The sequence below is a fragment of the Oncorhynchus mykiss genome, chromosome 3 (assembly GCF_013265735.2).
Source record: "Oncorhynchus mykiss isolate Arlee chromosome 3, USDA_OmykA_1.1, whole genome shotgun sequence".
NCBI lineage: Eukaryota > Metazoa > Chordata > Actinopteri > Salmoniformes > Salmonidae > Oncorhynchus > Oncorhynchus mykiss.
In genome coordinates this window covers 19,966,216-19,985,547 of record NC_048567.1, presented here as the reverse complement: position 1 = coordinate 19,985,547, position 19,332 = coordinate 19,966,216, and the positions used below count along the sequence as shown (strand labels likewise).

At 51.9% G+C, this 19,332-nt stretch overlaps 1 protein-coding gene across 3 annotated transcripts in view; it reads right to left on the bottom strand.

The window, feature by feature from the left end:
- The window catches only part of LOC110512638 (nectin-2), an 86,335-nt gene that overhangs the window by 30,863 nt on the left and 36,140 nt on the right, over positions 1-19,332 (bottom strand). For all 3 annotated transcript variants that reach the window (XR_005041340.1, XM_036971395.1, XM_036971406.1), the window contains exons 2-6: positions 5,749-5,858; positions 3,006-3,255; positions 1,130-1,438; positions 885-1,002; positions 387-535 (exon numbers count right to left, since the gene is read on the bottom strand). Coding sequence is in view for 2 of the 3 variants with exons in the window: in XM_036971395.1 (XP_036827290.1) it covers positions 387-535; positions 885-1,002; positions 1,130-1,438; positions 3,006-3,255; positions 5,749-5,858 (936 nt within the window). In the remaining variant the exon portion in view is untranslated. The remainder of the gene's footprint in view (positions 1-386; positions 536-884; positions 1,003-1,129; positions 1,439-3,005; positions 3,256-5,748; positions 5,859-19,332) is intronic.

Here is a 19,332-nt window from a genome sequence, read left to right as displayed (position 1 = left end):
ATGATGATTCAATCCATTCTACCAGTAGATGAACAGACGAGTAGAGCTCAAACATCACAGCTAGGATCCAGAGGTATGAACAGAAGGAGAGGATTGCATGCAAACAAGGAGGGATGGTGATAAAGTTTCAAAGGGTAGAGGATGGATAGATGGAAAACCCAAACGGAGGAATAGAGGCCCAGTAAACTGCCCCCCAACCACTAACCCCAGGGACAGAGCATGCTGCTCTCCCTGACTACAGGCAAGCATCACCACACCCTCTGTGTGTGTGTGTGTGTGTGTGTGTGTGTGTCGTAAGTGTGTTTTCAGGTGTGTGTCCAGGTGTGTTTGTAGCATAGCATGCACATGTGTATGATTACAGTCCTTTCAGGTGTGTGTGGACTCACCTCTGACCATAACAGTGACCTGGTCCTTGCCGGTGCCCAGGCGGTTCTTGACCTCACAGACGAAGGTTGTGTTGATCTGCTCGTCCACCTTCAGCACGGTCAGCACGTTTTCTTTTACCTGCACTGTGTCTGGCATCTGACCGGACATACTGGGGGTAGAGGAGAGGAGAGGAGGAGAGGGTGGAAAACATAAGTATTGGAACCTGGCCCAGATCTCCCTACTTTCAACTTTCACCTTTTCATACCTATAACTTAATACAAGTAAGTGATTATGGAGGAGCAGGCTTGTTGTTTCTACTGGGGCTAAACTCCACTATGGAATGTTACACTTCATTTCTCCATCATCAAGATAAGAGGCCAGTGGCTGTCGAGTTGATTATCATTATCATAATACTATCTGTGGTTTATAGTGGCCTGTGGATAGAGTGATAATTAAAGAAGGAGAGAGAGACCAGGATACAGACTGACAAAGAGACAGGCCGACGGACACACACTTACGTTTTCCATGCGATGGTGGTAGGGACGGGGTTGGCAGTAGCCTGACAGGTCAGAGCCACGTTGGTCCGACCCACGTACCAGTTATTATCATAGCCCACGATGGTCACCTGTGGGGGGTCTGAGAGAGAGAGAGGTTAATTAGTGGGACTTCCCACACAGAGAAAATAATTGTATTTGGATGTTATGCAACATTAAAAAAGTCTGACTATACGGTCTGCATGAGTAAGTGTGTGCAGTGGCCTTACATTCGATGGCCAGGTTCATCAGGAAGCTCTCAGGCTTGGCCTGGGTTCGATGGGACACCAAACAGCTGATGTCTTTGCCGTTGTCTGCTGCTGTGGGAACCAGCATGTACTGGCTGGATACCGTCACGGTGTTGTCAGCACCCGCCGTAGAGGCGGAGGTAGCGTTGCCGTTGACAGCTGTCACCCATGCGATCTGGGCAGCAGGGCGACCGTCGGCCGACTCACAGCGGGCCACGACAACTGGCTGGGCTCCCATGGCGACAGTGGAGGCTATCACTGTTACCCCGGAGGCAGAGTTCCTGGGTTTGGCTGATGAAGGGAATAGGGAGAATAATTAATGAATACCAATATTGATAAACGACTAGACCGGCGAAAACAAGACAGGTCCCCCCCCTTCTCTCTCTCTCCCCATGGCTGCTGAATGTGAATAGAGCAATCAGGACAAGAGCCGACACCAAGCATGACAAGCAGCCGGATCAATAAATGCCCGAGGGGAGAGAGGGGAGAGCTCCAGGTTAGAGCAATGGTTCTAACCCATTAACAGAAACACAATTGATCTGACAATACCACTTATAATAGCAATTAAGCTGCATGGACAGAATTTTAACCTGCAGGGTAGAGGTCGGATGGGATGGGGGTAGAGGTCGGATGAGATGGGGGTAGAGGTCGGATGAGATGGGGGTAGAGGTCGGATGAGATGGGGGTAGAGGTCGGATGAGATTGGGGTAGAGGTCGGATGAGATGGGGGTAGAGGTCGGATGAGATGGGGGTAGAGGTCGGATGAGATGGGGGTAGAGGTCGGATGAGATGGGGGTAGAGGTCGGATGAGATGGGGGTAGAGGTCGGATGGGATGGGGGTAGAGGTCGGATGGGATGGGGGTAGAGGTCGGATGGGATGGGGGTAGAGGTCGGATGGGATGGGGGTAGAGGTCGGATGGGATGGGGGTAGAGGTCGGATGGGATGGGGTAGAGGTCGGATGGGATGGGGGTAGAGGTCGGATGGGATGGGGGTAGAGGTCGGGTGGGATGGGGTAGAGGTCGGGTGGGATGGGGTAGAGGTCGGGTGGGATGGGGTAGAGGTCGGGTGGGATGGGGTAGAGGTCGGGTGGGATGGGGTAGAGGTCGGGTGGGATGGGGTAGAGGTCGGGTGGGATGGGGTAGAGGTCGGGTGGGATGGGGTAGAGGTCGGATGGGATGGGGTAGAGGTCGGATGGGATGGGGTAGAGGTCGGATGGGATGGGGTAGAGGTCGGATGGGATGGGGTAGAGGTCGGATGGGATGGGGTAGAGGTCGGATGGGATGGGGTAGAGGTCGGATGGGATGGGGTAGAGGTCGGATGGGATTGGGGTAGAGGTCGGATGCGATTGGGGTAGAGGTCGGATGGGATTGGGGTAGAGGTCGGATGGGATTGGGGTAGAGGTCGGATGGGATTGGGGTAGAGGTCGGATGGGATTGGGGTAGAGGTCGGATGGGATTGGGGTAGAGGTCGGATGGGATTGGGGTAGAGGTCGGATGGGATTGGGGTAGAGGTCGGATTGGATTGGGGTAGAGGTCGGATTGGATTGGGGTAGAGTTCGGATGGGATTGGGGTAGAGGTCGGATGGGATTGGGGTAGAGGTCGGATGGGATTGGGGTAGAGGTCGGATGGGATTGGGGTAGAGGTCGGATGGGATTGGGGTAGAGGTCGGATGGGATTGGGGTAGAGGTCGGATGGGATAGGGGTAGAGGTCGGATGGGATGGGGGTAGAGGTCAGATGGGATGGGGGTAGAGGGAGGCAAAAGAGTACTCACAGATACATAATAGAACATGGACACACACACACTAGGGAAACAGAAAACACACACACATCCTAAAGACACACACACACGGTCCTACCTAGCATGACGAGGGAGGTGACACCCTGTTCGTTGCCGCTGGGGTAGGTGGCGTATTCACAGATGTATTTCCCCTCGTCAGTCATCTTGACGTCTGAGATCTGGATGGAGGGGTTGGCGAGGGAGGGTGGCTCCGTCGTGAAGCGGACCCGCCCCTTCAGGGGCGATGTGGGGTAACTTGCCCCAAAGTTAGGGTGGTACACGGCGATGTTGAGCCGCTCGCCCTCCTTCGGCTCATAGATCCAGGACACCTGCGTAGTAGAGTCAAGTTCATTCATTCAAATATTACACAACCTGTCAAATGGAGAAAAGGGGTCAATAAATAACAGCGACTCTTTAGCAGCTAACCGATCGCTGCAGCTGTACATAGTCTATCGGTAAATAGCCCACCCATTTTTACCTACCTCATCCCCATACTGTTTTTATTTATGTACTTTTCTGCTCTTTTGCACACCAATATCTCTACCTGTACATGACCATCTGATCATTTATCACTCCAGTGTTAATCTGCTAAATTGTAATTATTCGCCTACCTCCTCATGCCTTTTGCACACAATGTATATAGACTCCTTTTTTTCTACTGTGTCATTGACTTGTTAATTGTTTACTCCATGTGTAACTCTGTGTTGTCTGTTCACACTGCTATGCTTTATCTTGGCCAGGTCGCAGTTGTAAATGAGAACTTGTTCTCAACTAGCCTACCTGGTTAAATAAAGGTGAAATAAATTAAACAATTAAAAAATGTTTCTTTGTGAACATGTATTACTATCTACCAGACGTATGGACTCGAGTCACAAATATGATGACTTTCGACTTTGACTTTAACGCCAATGACTCGTGACTTGACCTTGAGCCTTATGACTCGACCTGACTGGATACCCTCCCAAAGCCCAAATATAAAAAATGATGCTGTTTAAAAAAGATTGGCAGCGCATCAACTCTTCATTTAACAGATTACAGTTAGAATCGGACAGCAGCCAATCAAATTGTGCCAGCTGAGAAAAAGTTGTGCGTGGCAGTGCAGAGGAACGTCGGCGGTTGAATTCAGATGGAGCCCTTGGAAAGATCATACCCCAAATTATTATTTTCGGATATAAAGACAACGCTGTAGCAACAAAAAACGGATTGCAACTTGTAAAACATGCGGGAAAAAAATGACAGACGGAGGCACAACAACTTCCAACTTTGTTCGACATTTGAAGCTGCACAAAGAACGGTAAGTCCTGGCCAATACAGCCGACAGCTATATATTTATTACTTTACTAGTATCATGTAGGCTAACGTAACGTTAAATCAATGAGCCTCCACACAGTCAGTCAGAGCGGAAACGTGATCATTGCACCCAAGATGGAGCTACAACTGGCTAGGCAGTTAGTAGCCTAAATCCTGCCTGATGTTACTGTTGTTCCTAAAACCATTGACATACATTAGCCTACTGTAACCACGCAGAGAGAGTGTGTGTGTGTGTGTGTGTGTGTGTGTGTTAGGGTTGGGCGATTGTGTACAAGCCTACATCGCCCGATTGTGCCATAGCGATCATCGATAGTCGATCACCATTGGGGGGGGGGGTTCTCATGGCTACCCATGCATTTCCATGGAAATATAACGTTCATTTATATAGATAATAAATATATAGATTTTTTTTAAAGCATTCATGATTTACGTCAATGTAGTATACTAACTATTACTCTTTTTAAAAATATGAAATGGTATTACATTTGGTGAAGAGCACATTATAACTTGTTTGGGACTCGAATCTCAACTTTTAGGACTTGATACTTGACGGTCTTGACTCGGACTTGCCTGTCTTGACTTGGGACTTGAGTGCTAAGACTTGAGACTTACTTGTGACTTGTAAAACAATGACTTGGTCCCACCTCTGCTATCTACACTATGGTAGATAAAAGACAATCCATGTACAGTGCACATAAACTTGGATGATCAGGGACAAAGTGTCTTAATAATCATTTTATCTTGTTAATGCTTCCGCTCAGTATCTGAGATCAATTGACACCCTTTACCATGGCACTTTGAGATTTATTTTAAACTGCAAAACCCTTACGCACCACTGCACTTTGTATACCAGGGTTGGCTGGCCTTCTCTAGTCACTCGTAGGCTCAGTCACTGGTATACTTTTATTTACAAAGCCATTTTGGGTTTACTACCTTTTTATTTGTGCATTTTTATTGTTCAGAAATGTGGTGGGTACTCTCTTCGTTTGCTGGACTTTATCCTGCTAACTTCCAAATGTCCGAACTGAATTTGGTAAAAGGGCTTTTATGTACTCTGCGCCATCGTCTTGGAACACCTTACAAAATACTTTTAAACTGGAAGAACTTGTCCCGATTGGTGTTTTTAAATCACTGATGAATGATCTTGAGACTGATTCCCTGACCTGTCAATGTTTTTAATTAGCTGTTTTTGGGTTTGTTATACTCTTGTGAATTCTATGGTTTTTACTAGATTACTTGTAGTTTTTGTCTGTAATTTTTGTAATGACTTGGTGCTGCCTATCTTGGCCAGGACGCTCTTGAAAAAGAGATTTTAATCTCAATGAGCCCTTCCTGGTTAAATAAAGGTTAAAAACAAAATGTGGATGGTCATGGACGTAAATTGTTATGACGGTAAAATCCACGAGTCCAGACATTAGTTCCTGTATGCGTGTCTGATCATTTAGGACTTTCTTCTCATGTTGTAAAAACATATCCATTTGTTTACATACGAGTTCCTGTCTGACACTGACCTGTGTGAGCTGTATCCCTCCAGCGTCTGTGAAGGCACACCTCAGGTTGACCGCCTGGCTGGGGTAGGACATCACTTCCGGTTCCACCTTCACCCGCTGAGACACCGCCCCTGGGAGGAAGAGGAGAGGACGTTAGTGCACCTTTCACCACGGCTTCCTGTTTTCCCCTCCATGTTCTACGTCAGAGGCCATGAAGGAAAGGGGAGTAGGAGAGGAAGCTTGTTGAGACTATTGGGACCAGGCCCCAGCCCCAGTCTGCATGATGAGGAGAGGAAGCTTGTTGAGACTATTGGGACCAGGCCCTAGTCTGTCCAATGACAGATTGTAGTTCTGGTCTGGTATACCATTAAGACTACCTACAGTAAGCAAGTAGGTCAACGCTCCAGGAGTCTGCTAGAGGGGTGTGTGTGCGCCGCCCCCATTCTAGCGATGAGTGGAGGAAACAGGACATGTAGTGAAGAGGAAAAAGCCCAGTCCACTCCACACCGGTCATAAATCATTTGGATGGCTTATGCTTTTCTAGAACCAGCCATTTACTCTGGGCACACACACACACACACACAGTACAGGGACATGTTTTCCTACATTATCAGGACCACAGCGTCCTGACAAGTCACCAGAAGGTGTCTTTCGTGCATGTCTGTGTGAGAATGTAATTAACTGTATGAATGAGTGTGCATCAGTGTGTCTGTCTGGTCTACCTGTTCTACGTAAAAACAAATGATCTGCTGTGACACACCTGTCAATGTTGACCAACATTTCAATCTCTCTCTGTGTGTGTGTGTGTGTGTGTGTTCCCATATTGTGTAGCCACATGCTTCTTAATATGATGCACACGCCGAACTGATTGATACTGAAATTAATTTTAGCATCATAACTGGTTCTACTGGTTTGTCCATCCGCTCTGAGTGGAGAAACAGAAATTAGAGAAGAAGGTGGGGTGGAAAACACACCATCCCTATAGAGACACGAGTCAAAGGCCCGGACTGACAGTCTTCTCTGGTGGTGGTTATGAGCAATCCACACAGCCTACCTCTGCTACCATGGTCTTTAAACAGGAAGAGCGACACACACACACAGAGACACAGAAGATAGAGCGAGACAGAAAGGGAGAGAGAAAGAGAGACAGAAAGGGAGAGAGAAAGAAAGAGAGACAGAAAGGGAGAGAGAAAGAAAGAAAGAGACAGGGAGAGAGAAAGAAAGAGACAGAAAGGGAGAGAGAAAGAAAGAGAGACAGGGAGAGAGAAAGAAAGAAAGAGAGACAGGGAGAGAGAAAGAAAGAGAGAAAGAGACACAGAAAGAGACACAGAAGATAGAGCTAGACAGAAAGGGAGAGAGAAAGAAAGATACAGAAAGGGAGAGAGAAAGAAAAAAAGAGAGAAATGGAGAGAGAAAGAAAGAGACAGAGAGAGAGAAAGAGAGACAGAAAGGGAGAGAGAAAGAGACACAGAAAGGGAGAGAGAAAGAGACAGAAAGGGAGAGAGAAAGAGACAGAGAGAGAGAGAGAGAAAGAGACAGAAAGGGAGAGAGAAAGAGACAGAAAGGGAGAGAGAAAGAGACAGAAAGGGAGAGAGAAAGAGACAGAAAGGGAGAGAGAAAGAGACAGAAAGGGAGAGAGAAAGAGACAGAAAGGGAGAGAGAAAGAGACAGAAAGGGAGAGAGAAAGAGACAGAAAGGGAGAGAGAAAGAGACAGAAAGGGAGAGAGAAAGAGACAGAAAGGGAGAGAGAAAGAGACAGAAAGGGAGAGAGAAAGAGACAGAAAGGGAGAGAGAAAGAGACAGAAAGGGAGAGAGAAAGAGACAGAAAGGGAGAGAGAAAGAGACAGAAAGGGAGAGAGAAAGAGACAGAAAGGGAGAGATAAAGAGACAGAAAGGGAGAGAGAAAGAGACAGAAAGGGAGAGAGAAAGAGACAGAAAGGGAGAGAGAAAGAGACAGAAAGAGAGAGAGAGAGACAGAAAGAGAGAGAGAAAGACAGAAAGAGACACAGAGAGAAAGAGAGAGACAGACAGAAAGAGAGACAGAGAAAGAGAGAGACACAGGGAGAAAGAGAGAGACAGAAAGAGAGACACAGAGAAAGAGAGAGAGAGACACAGGGAGAAAGAGAGAGACAGGGAGAGAGAAAGAAGAGAGCGGGAGAGAGCAAAGAAAACAAGCAAGGCATTTCCTAGAATTACCCACCATCTCTCCCAGCACTGACCCAATGTCAGACTCAAACCACAAAATAACCATTCTGCAACCACAACCTCTTTACAGCCACCCACCCACCCACCCGGTGACTCTACTGCCATGACTGAACAGAGACAGATATACTGGTATTCCCCTCATAGTATTAACAGCATTAGGTTGATGAAAGCATGGGGCCAAAGGGAGTTTCCGCCATATTCCTTCACAGACCAGGTTCATTTCTTATACTGACAAATCAATGAGGGGGAGATAAGTTAATGAGTCAGTGCATGAAGTGAAGGGTTCAGAATCTGAGCGTGTTCTAGCTGGATCCTGGTACCTGTGTGTATATTGTGTCCTAGTGTAGGGGCCTACTGCTGTGTGATCTAGGTGTTTGTGAGGGATCAGGCAGCAGCCTCACTTCAACCCACCTGCAGCAGATAGACCAACTACAGATTAGCTCTGGGACCTGCTCTGGGACCTGCTCTGGGACCTGCTCTGGGACCTGCTCTGGGACCTGCTCTGGGACCTGCTCTGGGACCTGCTCTGGGACCTGCTCTGGGACCTGCTCGGGGACCTGCTCGGCTCTAGTGAGGGGAGGAGGGAGACATGGAGGGCTATTGAAACCCAGGATTGCTCGTCTCCACTGGGGAGTATGAATTGAGTCAACCTTGCACACCACAGGTCATTACACAGACCTGTATTGATAAGCATGCACACATAGTACGCAAGCACACAATACACGCACACTCGAGAAACACACACACACACACACACACACACACACTCGAGACACACACACACACACATTTTTAATCCTGGGAAGGCAGGCAGGCAGAAAGCCCAGAGGGACAGGGCTGAGGAAAGCCTGCCTGCTGTCAGTCAGACAGAGCAATAAGAGGAAAACCAACCCAGTTTAACTCTCTCTAAGCCAAGATGAGAGGGGGATGAGAGGAGAGGAATGGTTTGAGACATTCGACCCCCCAGGAATATAAAATATAACCCACCCCCTGAAATGACTAACCCCCCGGGGGTTGTAGACTATCATTAGAACAGCATGGGTTAACTAGGATATTTATGGTGTGTGTGTGCGCTGTGTCGCTAAGGTAAGGATGCCTTAAACAGATAACTAATATTAAAAACTGTAAAATACAGAGAAGAGTAAAGTGGACAAATTCAAATAGAATGAGGAGGGGAGAGGGATTTAGAGGGGAGGATGGAGATGAGAAGATTAAAGGGAGAGAGAGCTAGAGCGAGAAAGAAAGAAGATTGAAGGGTAGAGAGAACCGAGAGCGAGAGGAGTCTGTAACCAACAAGACCCTGAACATATTCTACCCCCAAGCCATAAGACTGATAAAAGTGTTAAATATACTGAACCAAAATATAAAAATGCAACATGCAACAATTTCAACGATTTCATACAAGGAAATCAGTCAATTGAAATAAATTTGTTAGACCCTAATCTATGGATTTCACATGACTGGGCAGGAGGGCAACCATGGGTGGGCCTTAGTGGGCATAGGCCCACCCACTGGGGAGCCAGGCCCTGCCAATCAGAATGAGTTTTCCCACAAAAGGGCTTTATTACAGACAGAAATACTCCTTAGCTTCATAAGCTGTCCGGATGGCTGGTCTGAGATGATCCTGCAGGTGAAGAAGCCGGATGTGGAGGTCCTGGGCTGGCGTGGTTACACGTGGTCTGCAATTTTGAGGCCGGTAGGACATACTGCCAAATGATCCAATACGACATTGGAGACAGCTTATGGTAGAGAAATTAACATTCAGTTCTCTAGCAACAGCTTCGGTGGCCATTCCTGCAGTCAGCATACCAATTGCGCGCTCCCTCAAAACATTGGTGGCATCATTTTGTGTGACAAAACTGCACATTTTAGAGTGGCCTTTTGTCCCCAGCACAAGGTGCACCTGTGTAATGATCATGCTGTTTAATCAGCTTTTTAATAAGGACAAATGCTCAAACAAGGATAAACAAATTATGCCACAAAATTGGAGAGAACTAAGCTTTTTGTGCGTCTGGAGAAATTCTGTGACCTTTTATTTTAGCTCATGAAACATGGAGCCAACACTTTACATGTTGCATTTATATTTTTGTTCAATATAGTTAACCAATAGCTACCCGGAGTTACTGCATTGACCGTTTTTGCACAAACTCTTGACTCATCACATACACTGCTGTTACCGTTTAGTCTATCCTATTACCTAGTCACTTGTTCTATTATTACATGTCCTTTCTCCCTCTCTGCATTGTTGGGAAGGGCCTGTTAGTAAGCATTTCACTGTTAGTCTACACCGGTTGTTTACGAAACATGTGACAAATAACATTTGATTTGAGACGGTTGAAGAATAGAGAAAACAGACGGGGGGGGGACGGTTGAAGGGTAGAGAAAACAGACAGAGGGGGGACGGGGGACGGTTGAAGAATAGAGAAAACAGACAGGGGGGGGGGGGTTGAAGGGTAGAGAAAACAGACAGGGGGGGGGGGGGGGGGTTGAAGGGTAGAGAAAACAGACAGAGGGGGGGGTGGGACGGTTGAAGGGTAGAGAAAACAGACAGGGGGGGGGGGTGACGGTTGAAGGGTAGAGGAAACAGACAGGGGGGGGGGACGGTTGAAGGGTAGAGAAAACAGACAGAGGGGGGGGGGGGGACGGTTGAAGAATAGAGAAAACAGACAGGGGGGGGGGACGGTTGAAGAATAGAGAAAACAGACAGAGGGGGGACGGGACGGTTGAAGAATAGAGAAAACAGTCAGGGGGGGGGGGGGAGGTTGAAGGGTAGAGAAAACAGACAGAGGGGGGGACGGTTGAAGGGTAGAGGAAACAGACAGGGGGGGGGGGGGGGGGGCGGTTGAAGGGTAGAGAAAACAGACAGGGGGGGGGGGGACGGTTGAAGGGTAGAGGAAACAGACAGAGGGGTGGGAAACGGTTGAAGAATAGAGAAAACAGACAGAGGGGGGGGGCGGTTGAAGAATAGAGAAAACAGACAGAGGGGGGAGACGGTTGAAGGGTAGAGGAAACAGACAGAGGGGGGGGAAACGGTTGAAGGGTAGAGAAAACAGACAGAGGGGGGGAGACGGTTGAAGGGTAGAGGAAACAGACAGAGGGGGGGGAGACGGTTGAAGGGTAGAGAAAACAGACAGAGGGGGGGAGACGGTTGAAGGGTAGAGAAAACAGACAGGGGGGGAGACGGTTGAAGGGTAGAGGAAACAGACAGAGGGGGGAGACGGTTGAAGAATAGAGAAAACAGACAGAGGGGGGAGACGGTTGAAGAATAGAGAAAACAGACAGAGGGGGGAGACGGTTGAAGAATAGAGAAAGCAGACAGAGGGGGGGGGGGACGGTTGAAGGGTAGAGGAAACAGACAGAGGGGGGAGACGGTTGAAGAATAGAGAAAACAGACAGGGGGGGGGGAGACGGTTGAAGGGTAGAGAAAACAGACAGAGGGGGGAGACGGTTGAAGAATAGAGAAAACAGACAGGGGGGGGGGACGGTTGAAGGGTAGAGGAAACAGACAGAGGGGGGGGGAGACGGTTGAAGGGTAGAGGAAACAGACAGAGGGGGGGGGGACGGTTGAAGGGTAGAGAAAACAGACAGGTGGGGGGAGACGGTTGAAGGGTAGAGGAAACAGACAGGGGGGGGGGAGACGGTTGAAGAATAGAGGAAACAGACAGAGGGGGGGAGACGGTTGAAGGGTAGAGGAAACAGACAGAGAGGGGAGACGGTTGAAGGGTAGAGGAAACAGACAGGGGGGGGAGACGGTTGAAGGGTAGAGAAAACAGAGAGAGGGGGGAGACGGTTGAAGGGTAGAGAAAACAGACAGAGGGGGGGAGACGGTTGAAGGGTAGAGGAAACAGACAGAGGGGGGAGACGGTTGAAGGGTAGAGAAAACAGACAGATGGGGGGGAGACGGTTGAAGAATAGAGAAAACAGACAGGTGGGGGGGAGACGGTTGAAGGGTAGAGAAAACAGACAGGGGGGGGAGAAGGTTGAAGAATAGAGAAAACAGACAGGTGGGGGGAGACGGTTGAAGAATAGAGAAAACAGACAGGGGGGGGGGGAAGGTTGAAGAATAGAGAAAACAGACAGGGGGGGGGACGGTTGAAGGGTAGAGGAAACAGACAGGGGGGGGAGACGGTTGAAGGGTAGAGAAAACAGAGAGAGGGGGGAGACGGTTGAAGGGTAGAGAAAACAGACAGAGGGGGGGAGACGGTTGAAGGGTAGAGGAAACAGACAGAGGGGGGAGACGGTTGAAGGGTAGAGAAAACAGACAGATGGGGGGGAGACGGTTGAAGAATAGAGAAAACAGACAGGTGGGGGGGATACGGTTGAAGGGTAGAGAAAACAGACAGGGGGGGAGAAGGTTGAAGAATAGAGAAAACAGACAGGTGGGGGGAGACGGTTGAAGAATAGAGAAAACAGACAGGGGGGGGGGGGAAGGTTGAAGAATAGAGAAAACAGACAGGGGGGGGGGGACGGTTGAAGGGTAGAGGAAACAGACAGGGGGGGGAGACGGTTGAAGAATAGAGAAAACAGACAGAGGGGGGGAGACGGTTGAAGGGTAGAGAAAACAGACAGAGGGGGGAGAGACGGTTGAAGGGTAGACGAAACAGAGAGGGGGGAGACGGTTGAAGGGTAGAGAAAACAGAGAGAGGGGGGGGGAGACGGTTGAAGAATAGAGGAAACAGACAGGGGGGGGAAACGGTTGAAGGGTAGAGGAAACAGACAGGGGGGGGGGCGGTTGAAGAATAGAGAAAACAGACAGAGGGGGGGAGACGGTTGAAGGGTAGAGAAAATAGACGGGGGGGAGACGGTTGAAGGGTAGAGAAAACAGAGAGAGGGGGGGAGACGGTTGAAGGGTAGAGAAAACAGACAGAGGGGGGGAGACGGTTGAAGGGTAGAGAAAACAGAGAGAGGGGGGAGACGGTTGAAGGGTAGAGAAAACAGACAGAGGGGGGGAGACGGTTGAAGGGTAGAGGAAACAGACAGAGGGGGGGGGACGGTTGAAGGGTAGAGGAAACAGACAGAGGGGGGAGACGGTTGAAGAATAGAGAAAACAGACAGGGGGGGGGGACGGTTGAAGGGTAGAGAAAACAGACAGGTGGGGGGAGACGGTTGAAGGGTAGAGGAAACAGACAGGGGGGGGGAGACGGTTGAAGGGTAGAGGAAACAGACAGGTGGGGGGAGACGGTTCAAGAATAGAGAAAACAGACAGGGGGGGGGGGGGGGAAGGTTGAAGAATAGAGAAAACAGACGGGGGGGGGGGGCGGTTGAAGGGTAAAGAAAACAGACAGGGGGGGAGACGGTTGAAGAATAGAGAAAACAGACAGAGGGGGGGAGACGGTTGAAGGGTAGAGAAAACAGACGGGGGGGGGAGACGGTTGAAGGGTAGAGAAAACAGAGAGAGGGGGGGAGACGGTTGAAGGGTAGAGAAAACAGACGGGGGGGGGACGGTTGAAGGGTAGAGAAAACAGACAGAGGGGGGGAGACGGTTGAAGGGTAGAGGAAACAGACAGAGGGGGGAGACGGTTGAAGGGTAGAGAAAACAGAGAGAGGGGGGAGACGGTTGAAGGGTAGAGAAAACAGACAGAGGGGGGGGGGAGACGGTTGAAGGGTAGAGGAAACAGACAGAGGGGAGACGGTTGAAGGGTAGAGGAAACAGACAGAGAGGGGAGACGGTTGAAGGGTAAAGGAAACAGAGAGAGGGGGGAGACGGTTGAAGGGTAGAGGAAACAGAGAGGGGGGGAGACGGTTGAAAGGTAGAGGAAACAAATAGAGAGGGGAGACGGTTGAAGGGTAGAGGAAACAGACAGAGAGGGGAGACGGTTGAAGGGTAGAGCAAACAGACAAGGGGGGGGAGAGACGGTTGAAGGGTAGAGGAAACAGACAGAGGGGGGGAGACGGTTGAAGGGTAGAGGAAACAGACAGGGGGAGGAGACGGTTGAAGGGTAGAGGAAACAGACAGAGGGGGGAGGGGCGGTTGAAGGGTAGAGGAAACAGACAGGGGGGGGGGGTAGACGGTTGAAGGGTAGAGGAAACAAACAGAGTGGGGGAGACGGTTGAAGGGTAGAGGAAACAGACAGAGGGGGGAGACGGTTGAAGAATAGAGAAAACAGACAGGGGGGGGGATACGGTTGAAGGGTAGAGAAAACAGAGAGAGGGGGGAGACGGTTGAAGGGTAGAGAAAACAGACAGAGGGGGGGAGACGGTTGAAGGGTAGAGGAAACAGACAGAGGGGGGGAGACGGTTGAAGGGTAGAGGAAACAGACAGAGGGGGGGGAGACGGTTGAAGGGTAGAGGAAACAGACAGAGGGGGGGAGACGGTTGAAGGGTAGAGGAAACAGACAGGGGGGGGGAGACGGTTGAAGGGTAGAGAAAACAGAGGGAGGGGGGAGACAGTTGAAGGGTAGAGAAAACAGACAGAGGGGGGAGACGGTTGAAGGGTAGAGGAAACAGACAGAGGGGAGACGGTTGAAGGGTAGAGGAAACAGACAGAGAGGGGAGACGGTTGAAGGGTAAAGGAAACAGAGAGAGGGGGGAGACGGTTGAAGGGTAGAGGAAACAGAGAGGGGGGAGACGGTTGAAAGGTAGAGGAAACAAACAGAGAAGGGAGACGGTTGAAGGGTAGAGGAAACAGACAGAGAGGGGAGACGGTTGAAGGGTAGAGCAAACAGACAGGGGGGGGAGAGACGGTTGAAGGGTAGAGGAAACAGAGGGGGGAGACGGTTGAAGGGTAGAGGAAACAGAGAGGGGAGATGGTTGAAGGGTAGAGGAAACAGAGAGGGGAGACGGTTGAAGGGTAGAGGAAACAAACGGGGGGGGGGGGGGGGTTGAAGGGTAGGATGGAGAGGGAGGAGACAAAGAGAGAAGGTTTCAGGGGAGGAGAGAGAGAACAGAAGCTGTGTGTCAGTCAGTGCTGCTCTACTTTACTGTGCTCAGTTTAACGCCTAAAGGATGGGTGACACACAACACGCCAACCAACACACACACCAACCAACACGTACACAGATTTGGCATCTAAAAGTAGCACATCAATGTTCAAGTCAGCATCCTAAGTACTGTCACCAATCATTATGTCTCTCCCTCTCACACACCCTGAGAGCAGTAACACCCCTGCCATATTAACCCCGTCCTCTCTGAGCTCTGCATGACATCTACATATTTCCCACCATGCCGCTGATGAAGGGAAAACGGATGGGAAAGAGGAGAGGTGTGCCGGGAGGATGGAAGGATGAGACAGCTAGGATATGTCAAAGTGATGCAGGATGAGTGGACAGCAAGCAAGAGAGGGAGAGACGAAGGAGAGAGCGAGAGACGAAGGAGAGACGAAGGAGAGAAGGCGAGAGCGAGAGACGAAGGAGAGAGCGAGAGACGAAGGAGAGAGCGAGAGACTAAGGAGAGAGCGAGAGACGAAGGAGAGAGCGAGAGACGAAGGAGAGAGCGAGAGACGAAGGAGAGAGCGAGAGACGAAGGAGAGAGCGAGAGACGAAGGAGAGAGCGAGAGACGAAGGAGAGAGCGAGAGACGAAGGAGAGAGCGAGAGACGAAGGAGAGAGCGAGAGACGAAGGAGAGAGCGAGAGACGAAGGAGAGAGCGAGAGACGAAGGAGAGAGCGAGAGACGAAGGAGAGAGCGAGAGACGAAGGAGAGAGCGAGAGACGAAGGAGAGAGCGAGAGACGAAGGGGAGAGGGAGAGACGAAGGGGAGAGGGAGAGACGAAGGGGAGAGGGAGAGACGAAGGGGAGAGGGAGAGACGAAGGGGAGAGGGAGAGACGAAGGGGAGAGGGAGAGACGAAGGAGAGAGCGAGAGACGAAGGAGAGAGCGAGAGACGAAGGAGAGAGCGAGAGACGAAGGGGAGAGGGAGAGACGAAGGGGAGAGGGAGAGACGAAGGGGAGAGGGAGAGACGAAGGGGAGAGGGAGAGACGAAGGGGAGAGGGAGAGACGAAGGGGAGAGGGAGAGACGAAGGGGAGAGGGAGAGACGAAGGGGAGAGGGAGAGACGAAGGGGAGAGGGAGAGACGAAGGAGAGACGAAGGAGAGAGGGAGAGACGAAGGAGAGACGAAGGAGAGAGGGAGAGACGAAGGAGAGACGAAGGAGAGACGAAGGAGAGACGAAGGAGAGAGGGAGAGACGAAGGAGAGAGGGAGAGACAAAGGAGAGACGAAGGAGAGAGCGAGAGACGAAGGAAAGAGCGAGAGACGAAGGAAAGAGCGAGAGACGAAGGAAAGAGCGAGAGACAAAGGGGAGAGGGAGAGACGAAGGGGAGAGGGAGAGACGAAGGGGAGAGGGAGAGACGAAGGGGAGAGGGAGAGACGAAGGTGAGAGGGAGAGACGAAGGGGAGAGGGAGAGACGAAGGGGAGAGGGAGAGACGAAGGGGAGAGGGAGAGACGAAGGGGAGAGGGAGAGACGAAGGGGAGAGGGAGAGACGAAGGGGAGAGGGAGAGACGAAGGAGAGAGGGAGAGACGAAGGAGAGACGAAGGAGAGAGGGAGAGACGAAGGAGAGAGGGAGAGACGAAGGAGAGAGGGAGAGACGAAGGAGAGAGGGAGAGACGAAGGAGAGACGAAGGAGAGACGAAGGAGAGACGAAGGAGAGACGAAGGAGAGACGAAGGAGAGAGGGAGAGACGAAGGAGAGAGGGAGAGACGAAGGAGAGACGAAGGAGAGAGGGAGAGACGAAGGAGAGACGAAGGAGAGAGGGAGAGACGAAGGAGAGACGACGGAGAGAGGGAGAGACGACGGAGAGAGGGAGAGACGACGGAGAGAGGGAGAGACGACGGAGAGAGGGAGAGACGACGGAGAGAGGGAGAGACGACGGAGAGAGGGAGAGACGAAGGAGAGAGGGAGAGACGAAGGAGAGAGGGAGAGACGAAGGAGAGAGGGAGAGACGAAGGAGAGAGGGAGAGACAGCAGGGTGAGTGACCGGTGAAGGAAGAGACATGAGGGAGAAGTGGAGAGAATAGGGTACAAGCAATGGAGGGGGAGGGAAAGAGTGAGAAATCGACAGAAATCGACGGACCTCGAGAGAAGGGGAAGCAATAAACACATTTGATGAGCAACATCTGAGGGGCACAGAGAGAAAGAGAAGGAGAGCAGGAGACAGAGGAGATAGACAGTGAAAGTGAGATAAATAAAGTAGGAGATGTTTAGACAGAGGAAAAGTAGAGAATGAGAGCGAGAACAGGAGAGGGAATCGGTTCGTGGAGAACAGAATGACAGAAGGAAAGAGGACAAGGGAGAGAGGGAGGTGTGGAGCAGTAGAGAGCAAAGGTAGACTACACACCACACACACGCACACACGCACGCACACGACCTTGAGAGAAAATGAGGACTGTCTCAGAATAGAGGGCAGAGGAACAGTGGGAGTATGACACACACCACCACCCCCCCCCCCCCCATTTGAAAAGCCATGGCTTTAAAGGGAACATACGCCTAGCCTAATACCCTTTTCTTTCTTTCCCCCCCCCCCGTCGGTCTGCCCGCCCACTCAGCTCCCCGTCGGTCTGCTCGTCTGTCTACTCGGCTCCCCGTCGGTCTGCTCGTCTGTCTACTCGGCTCCCCGTCGGTCTGCTCGTCTGTCTACTCGGCTCCCCGTCGGTCTGCTCGTCTGTCTACTCGGCTCCCCGTCGGTCTGCTCGTCTGTCTACTCGGCTCCCCGTCGGTCTGCTCGTCTGTCTACTCGGCTCCCCGTCGGTCTGCTCGTCTGTCTACTCGGCTCCCCGTCGGTCTGCTCGTCTGTCTACTCGGCTCCCCGTCGGTCTGCTCGTCTGTCTACTCGGCTCCCCGTCGGTCTGCTCGTCTGTCTACTCGGCTCCCCGTCGGTCTGCTCGTCTGTCTACTCGGCTCCCCGTCGGTCTGCTCGTCTGTCTACTCGGCTCCCCGTCGGTCTGCTCGTCTGTCTACTCGGCTCCCCGTCGGTCTGCTCGTCTGTCTACTCGGCTCCCCGTCGGTCTGCTCGCCTGTCTACTCGGCTCCCCGTCGGTCTGCTCGCCTGTCTACTCGGCTCCCCGTCGGTCTGCTCGCCTGTCTACTCGGCTCCCCGTCGGTCTGCTCGTCTGTCTACTCGGCTCCCCGTCGGTCTGCTCGTCTGTCTACTCGGCTCCCCGTCGGTCTGCTCGTCTGTCTACTCGGCTCCCCGTCGGTCTGCTCGTCTGTCTACTCGGCTCCCCGTCGGTCTGCTCGTCTGTCTACTCGGCTCCCCGTCGGTCTGCCCGTCTGTCTACTCAGCTCCCCGTCGGTCTGCCCGTCTGTCTACTCAGCTCCCCGTCGGTCTGCCCGTCTGTCTACTCAGCTCCCCGTCGGTCTGCCCGTCTGCCTACTCAGCTCCCCGTCGGTCTGCCCGTCTGTCTACTCAGCTCCCCGTCGGTCTGCTCGTCTGTCTACTCAGCTCCCCGTCGGTCTACTCGTCTGTCTACTCAGCTCCCCGTCGGTCTGCTCGTATGTCTACTCAACCAGTCTGCCCACTCAGCTCCCCGTCGGTCTGCTCGTCTGTCTACTCAGCTCCCCGTCGGTCTGCTCGTCTGTCTACTCAGCTCCTCGTCTGTCTACTCAACCAGTCTGCCCACTCAGCTCTACTCAGCTCCCCGTCGGTCTGCTCATCTGTCTACTCAGCTCCCCGTCGGTCTGCTCGTCTGTCTACTCAGCTCCCCGTCGGTCTACTCAGCTCCCCACTCAACCCGTCTGTCTACTCAGCTCCCCGTCGGTCTGCTCGTCTGTCTACTCAGCTCCCCGTCGGTCTGCTCGTCTAGCTCCCCGTCGGTCTGCCCGTCTGTCTACTCAGCTCCCCGTCGGTCTGCTCGTCTGACTACTCAGCTCCTCGTCTGTCTACTCAACCAGTCTGCCCACTCAGCTCTACTCAGCTCCCCGTCGGTCTGCTCGTCTGTCTACTCAGCTCCCCGTCGGTCTGCTCGTCTGTCTACTCAGCTCCCCGTCGGTCTGCTCGTCTGTCTACTCAACCCGTCTGTCTACTCAGCTCCCCGTCGGTCTGCTCGTCTGTCTACTCAGCTCCTCGTCTGTCTACTCAACCAGTCTGCCCACTCAGCTCTACTCAGCTCCCCGTCGGTCTGCTCGTCTGTCTACTCAGCTCCCCGTCGGTCTGCTCGTCTGTCTACTCAGCTCCCCGTCGGTCTGCTCGTCTGTCTACTCAACCCGTCTGTCTACTCAGCTCCCCGTCGGTCTGCTCGTCTGTCTACTCAGCTCCCCGTCGGTCTGCTCGTCTAGCTCCCCGTCGGTCTGCCCGTCTAGCTCCCCGTCGGTCTGCCCGTCTGTCTACTCAGCTCCCCGTCGGTCTGCTCGTCTGACTACTCAGCTCCTCGTCTGTCTACTCAACCAGTCTGCCCACTCAGCTCTACTCAGCTCCCCGTCGGTCTGCTCGTCTGTCTACTCAACCCGTCTGTCTACTCAGCTCCCCG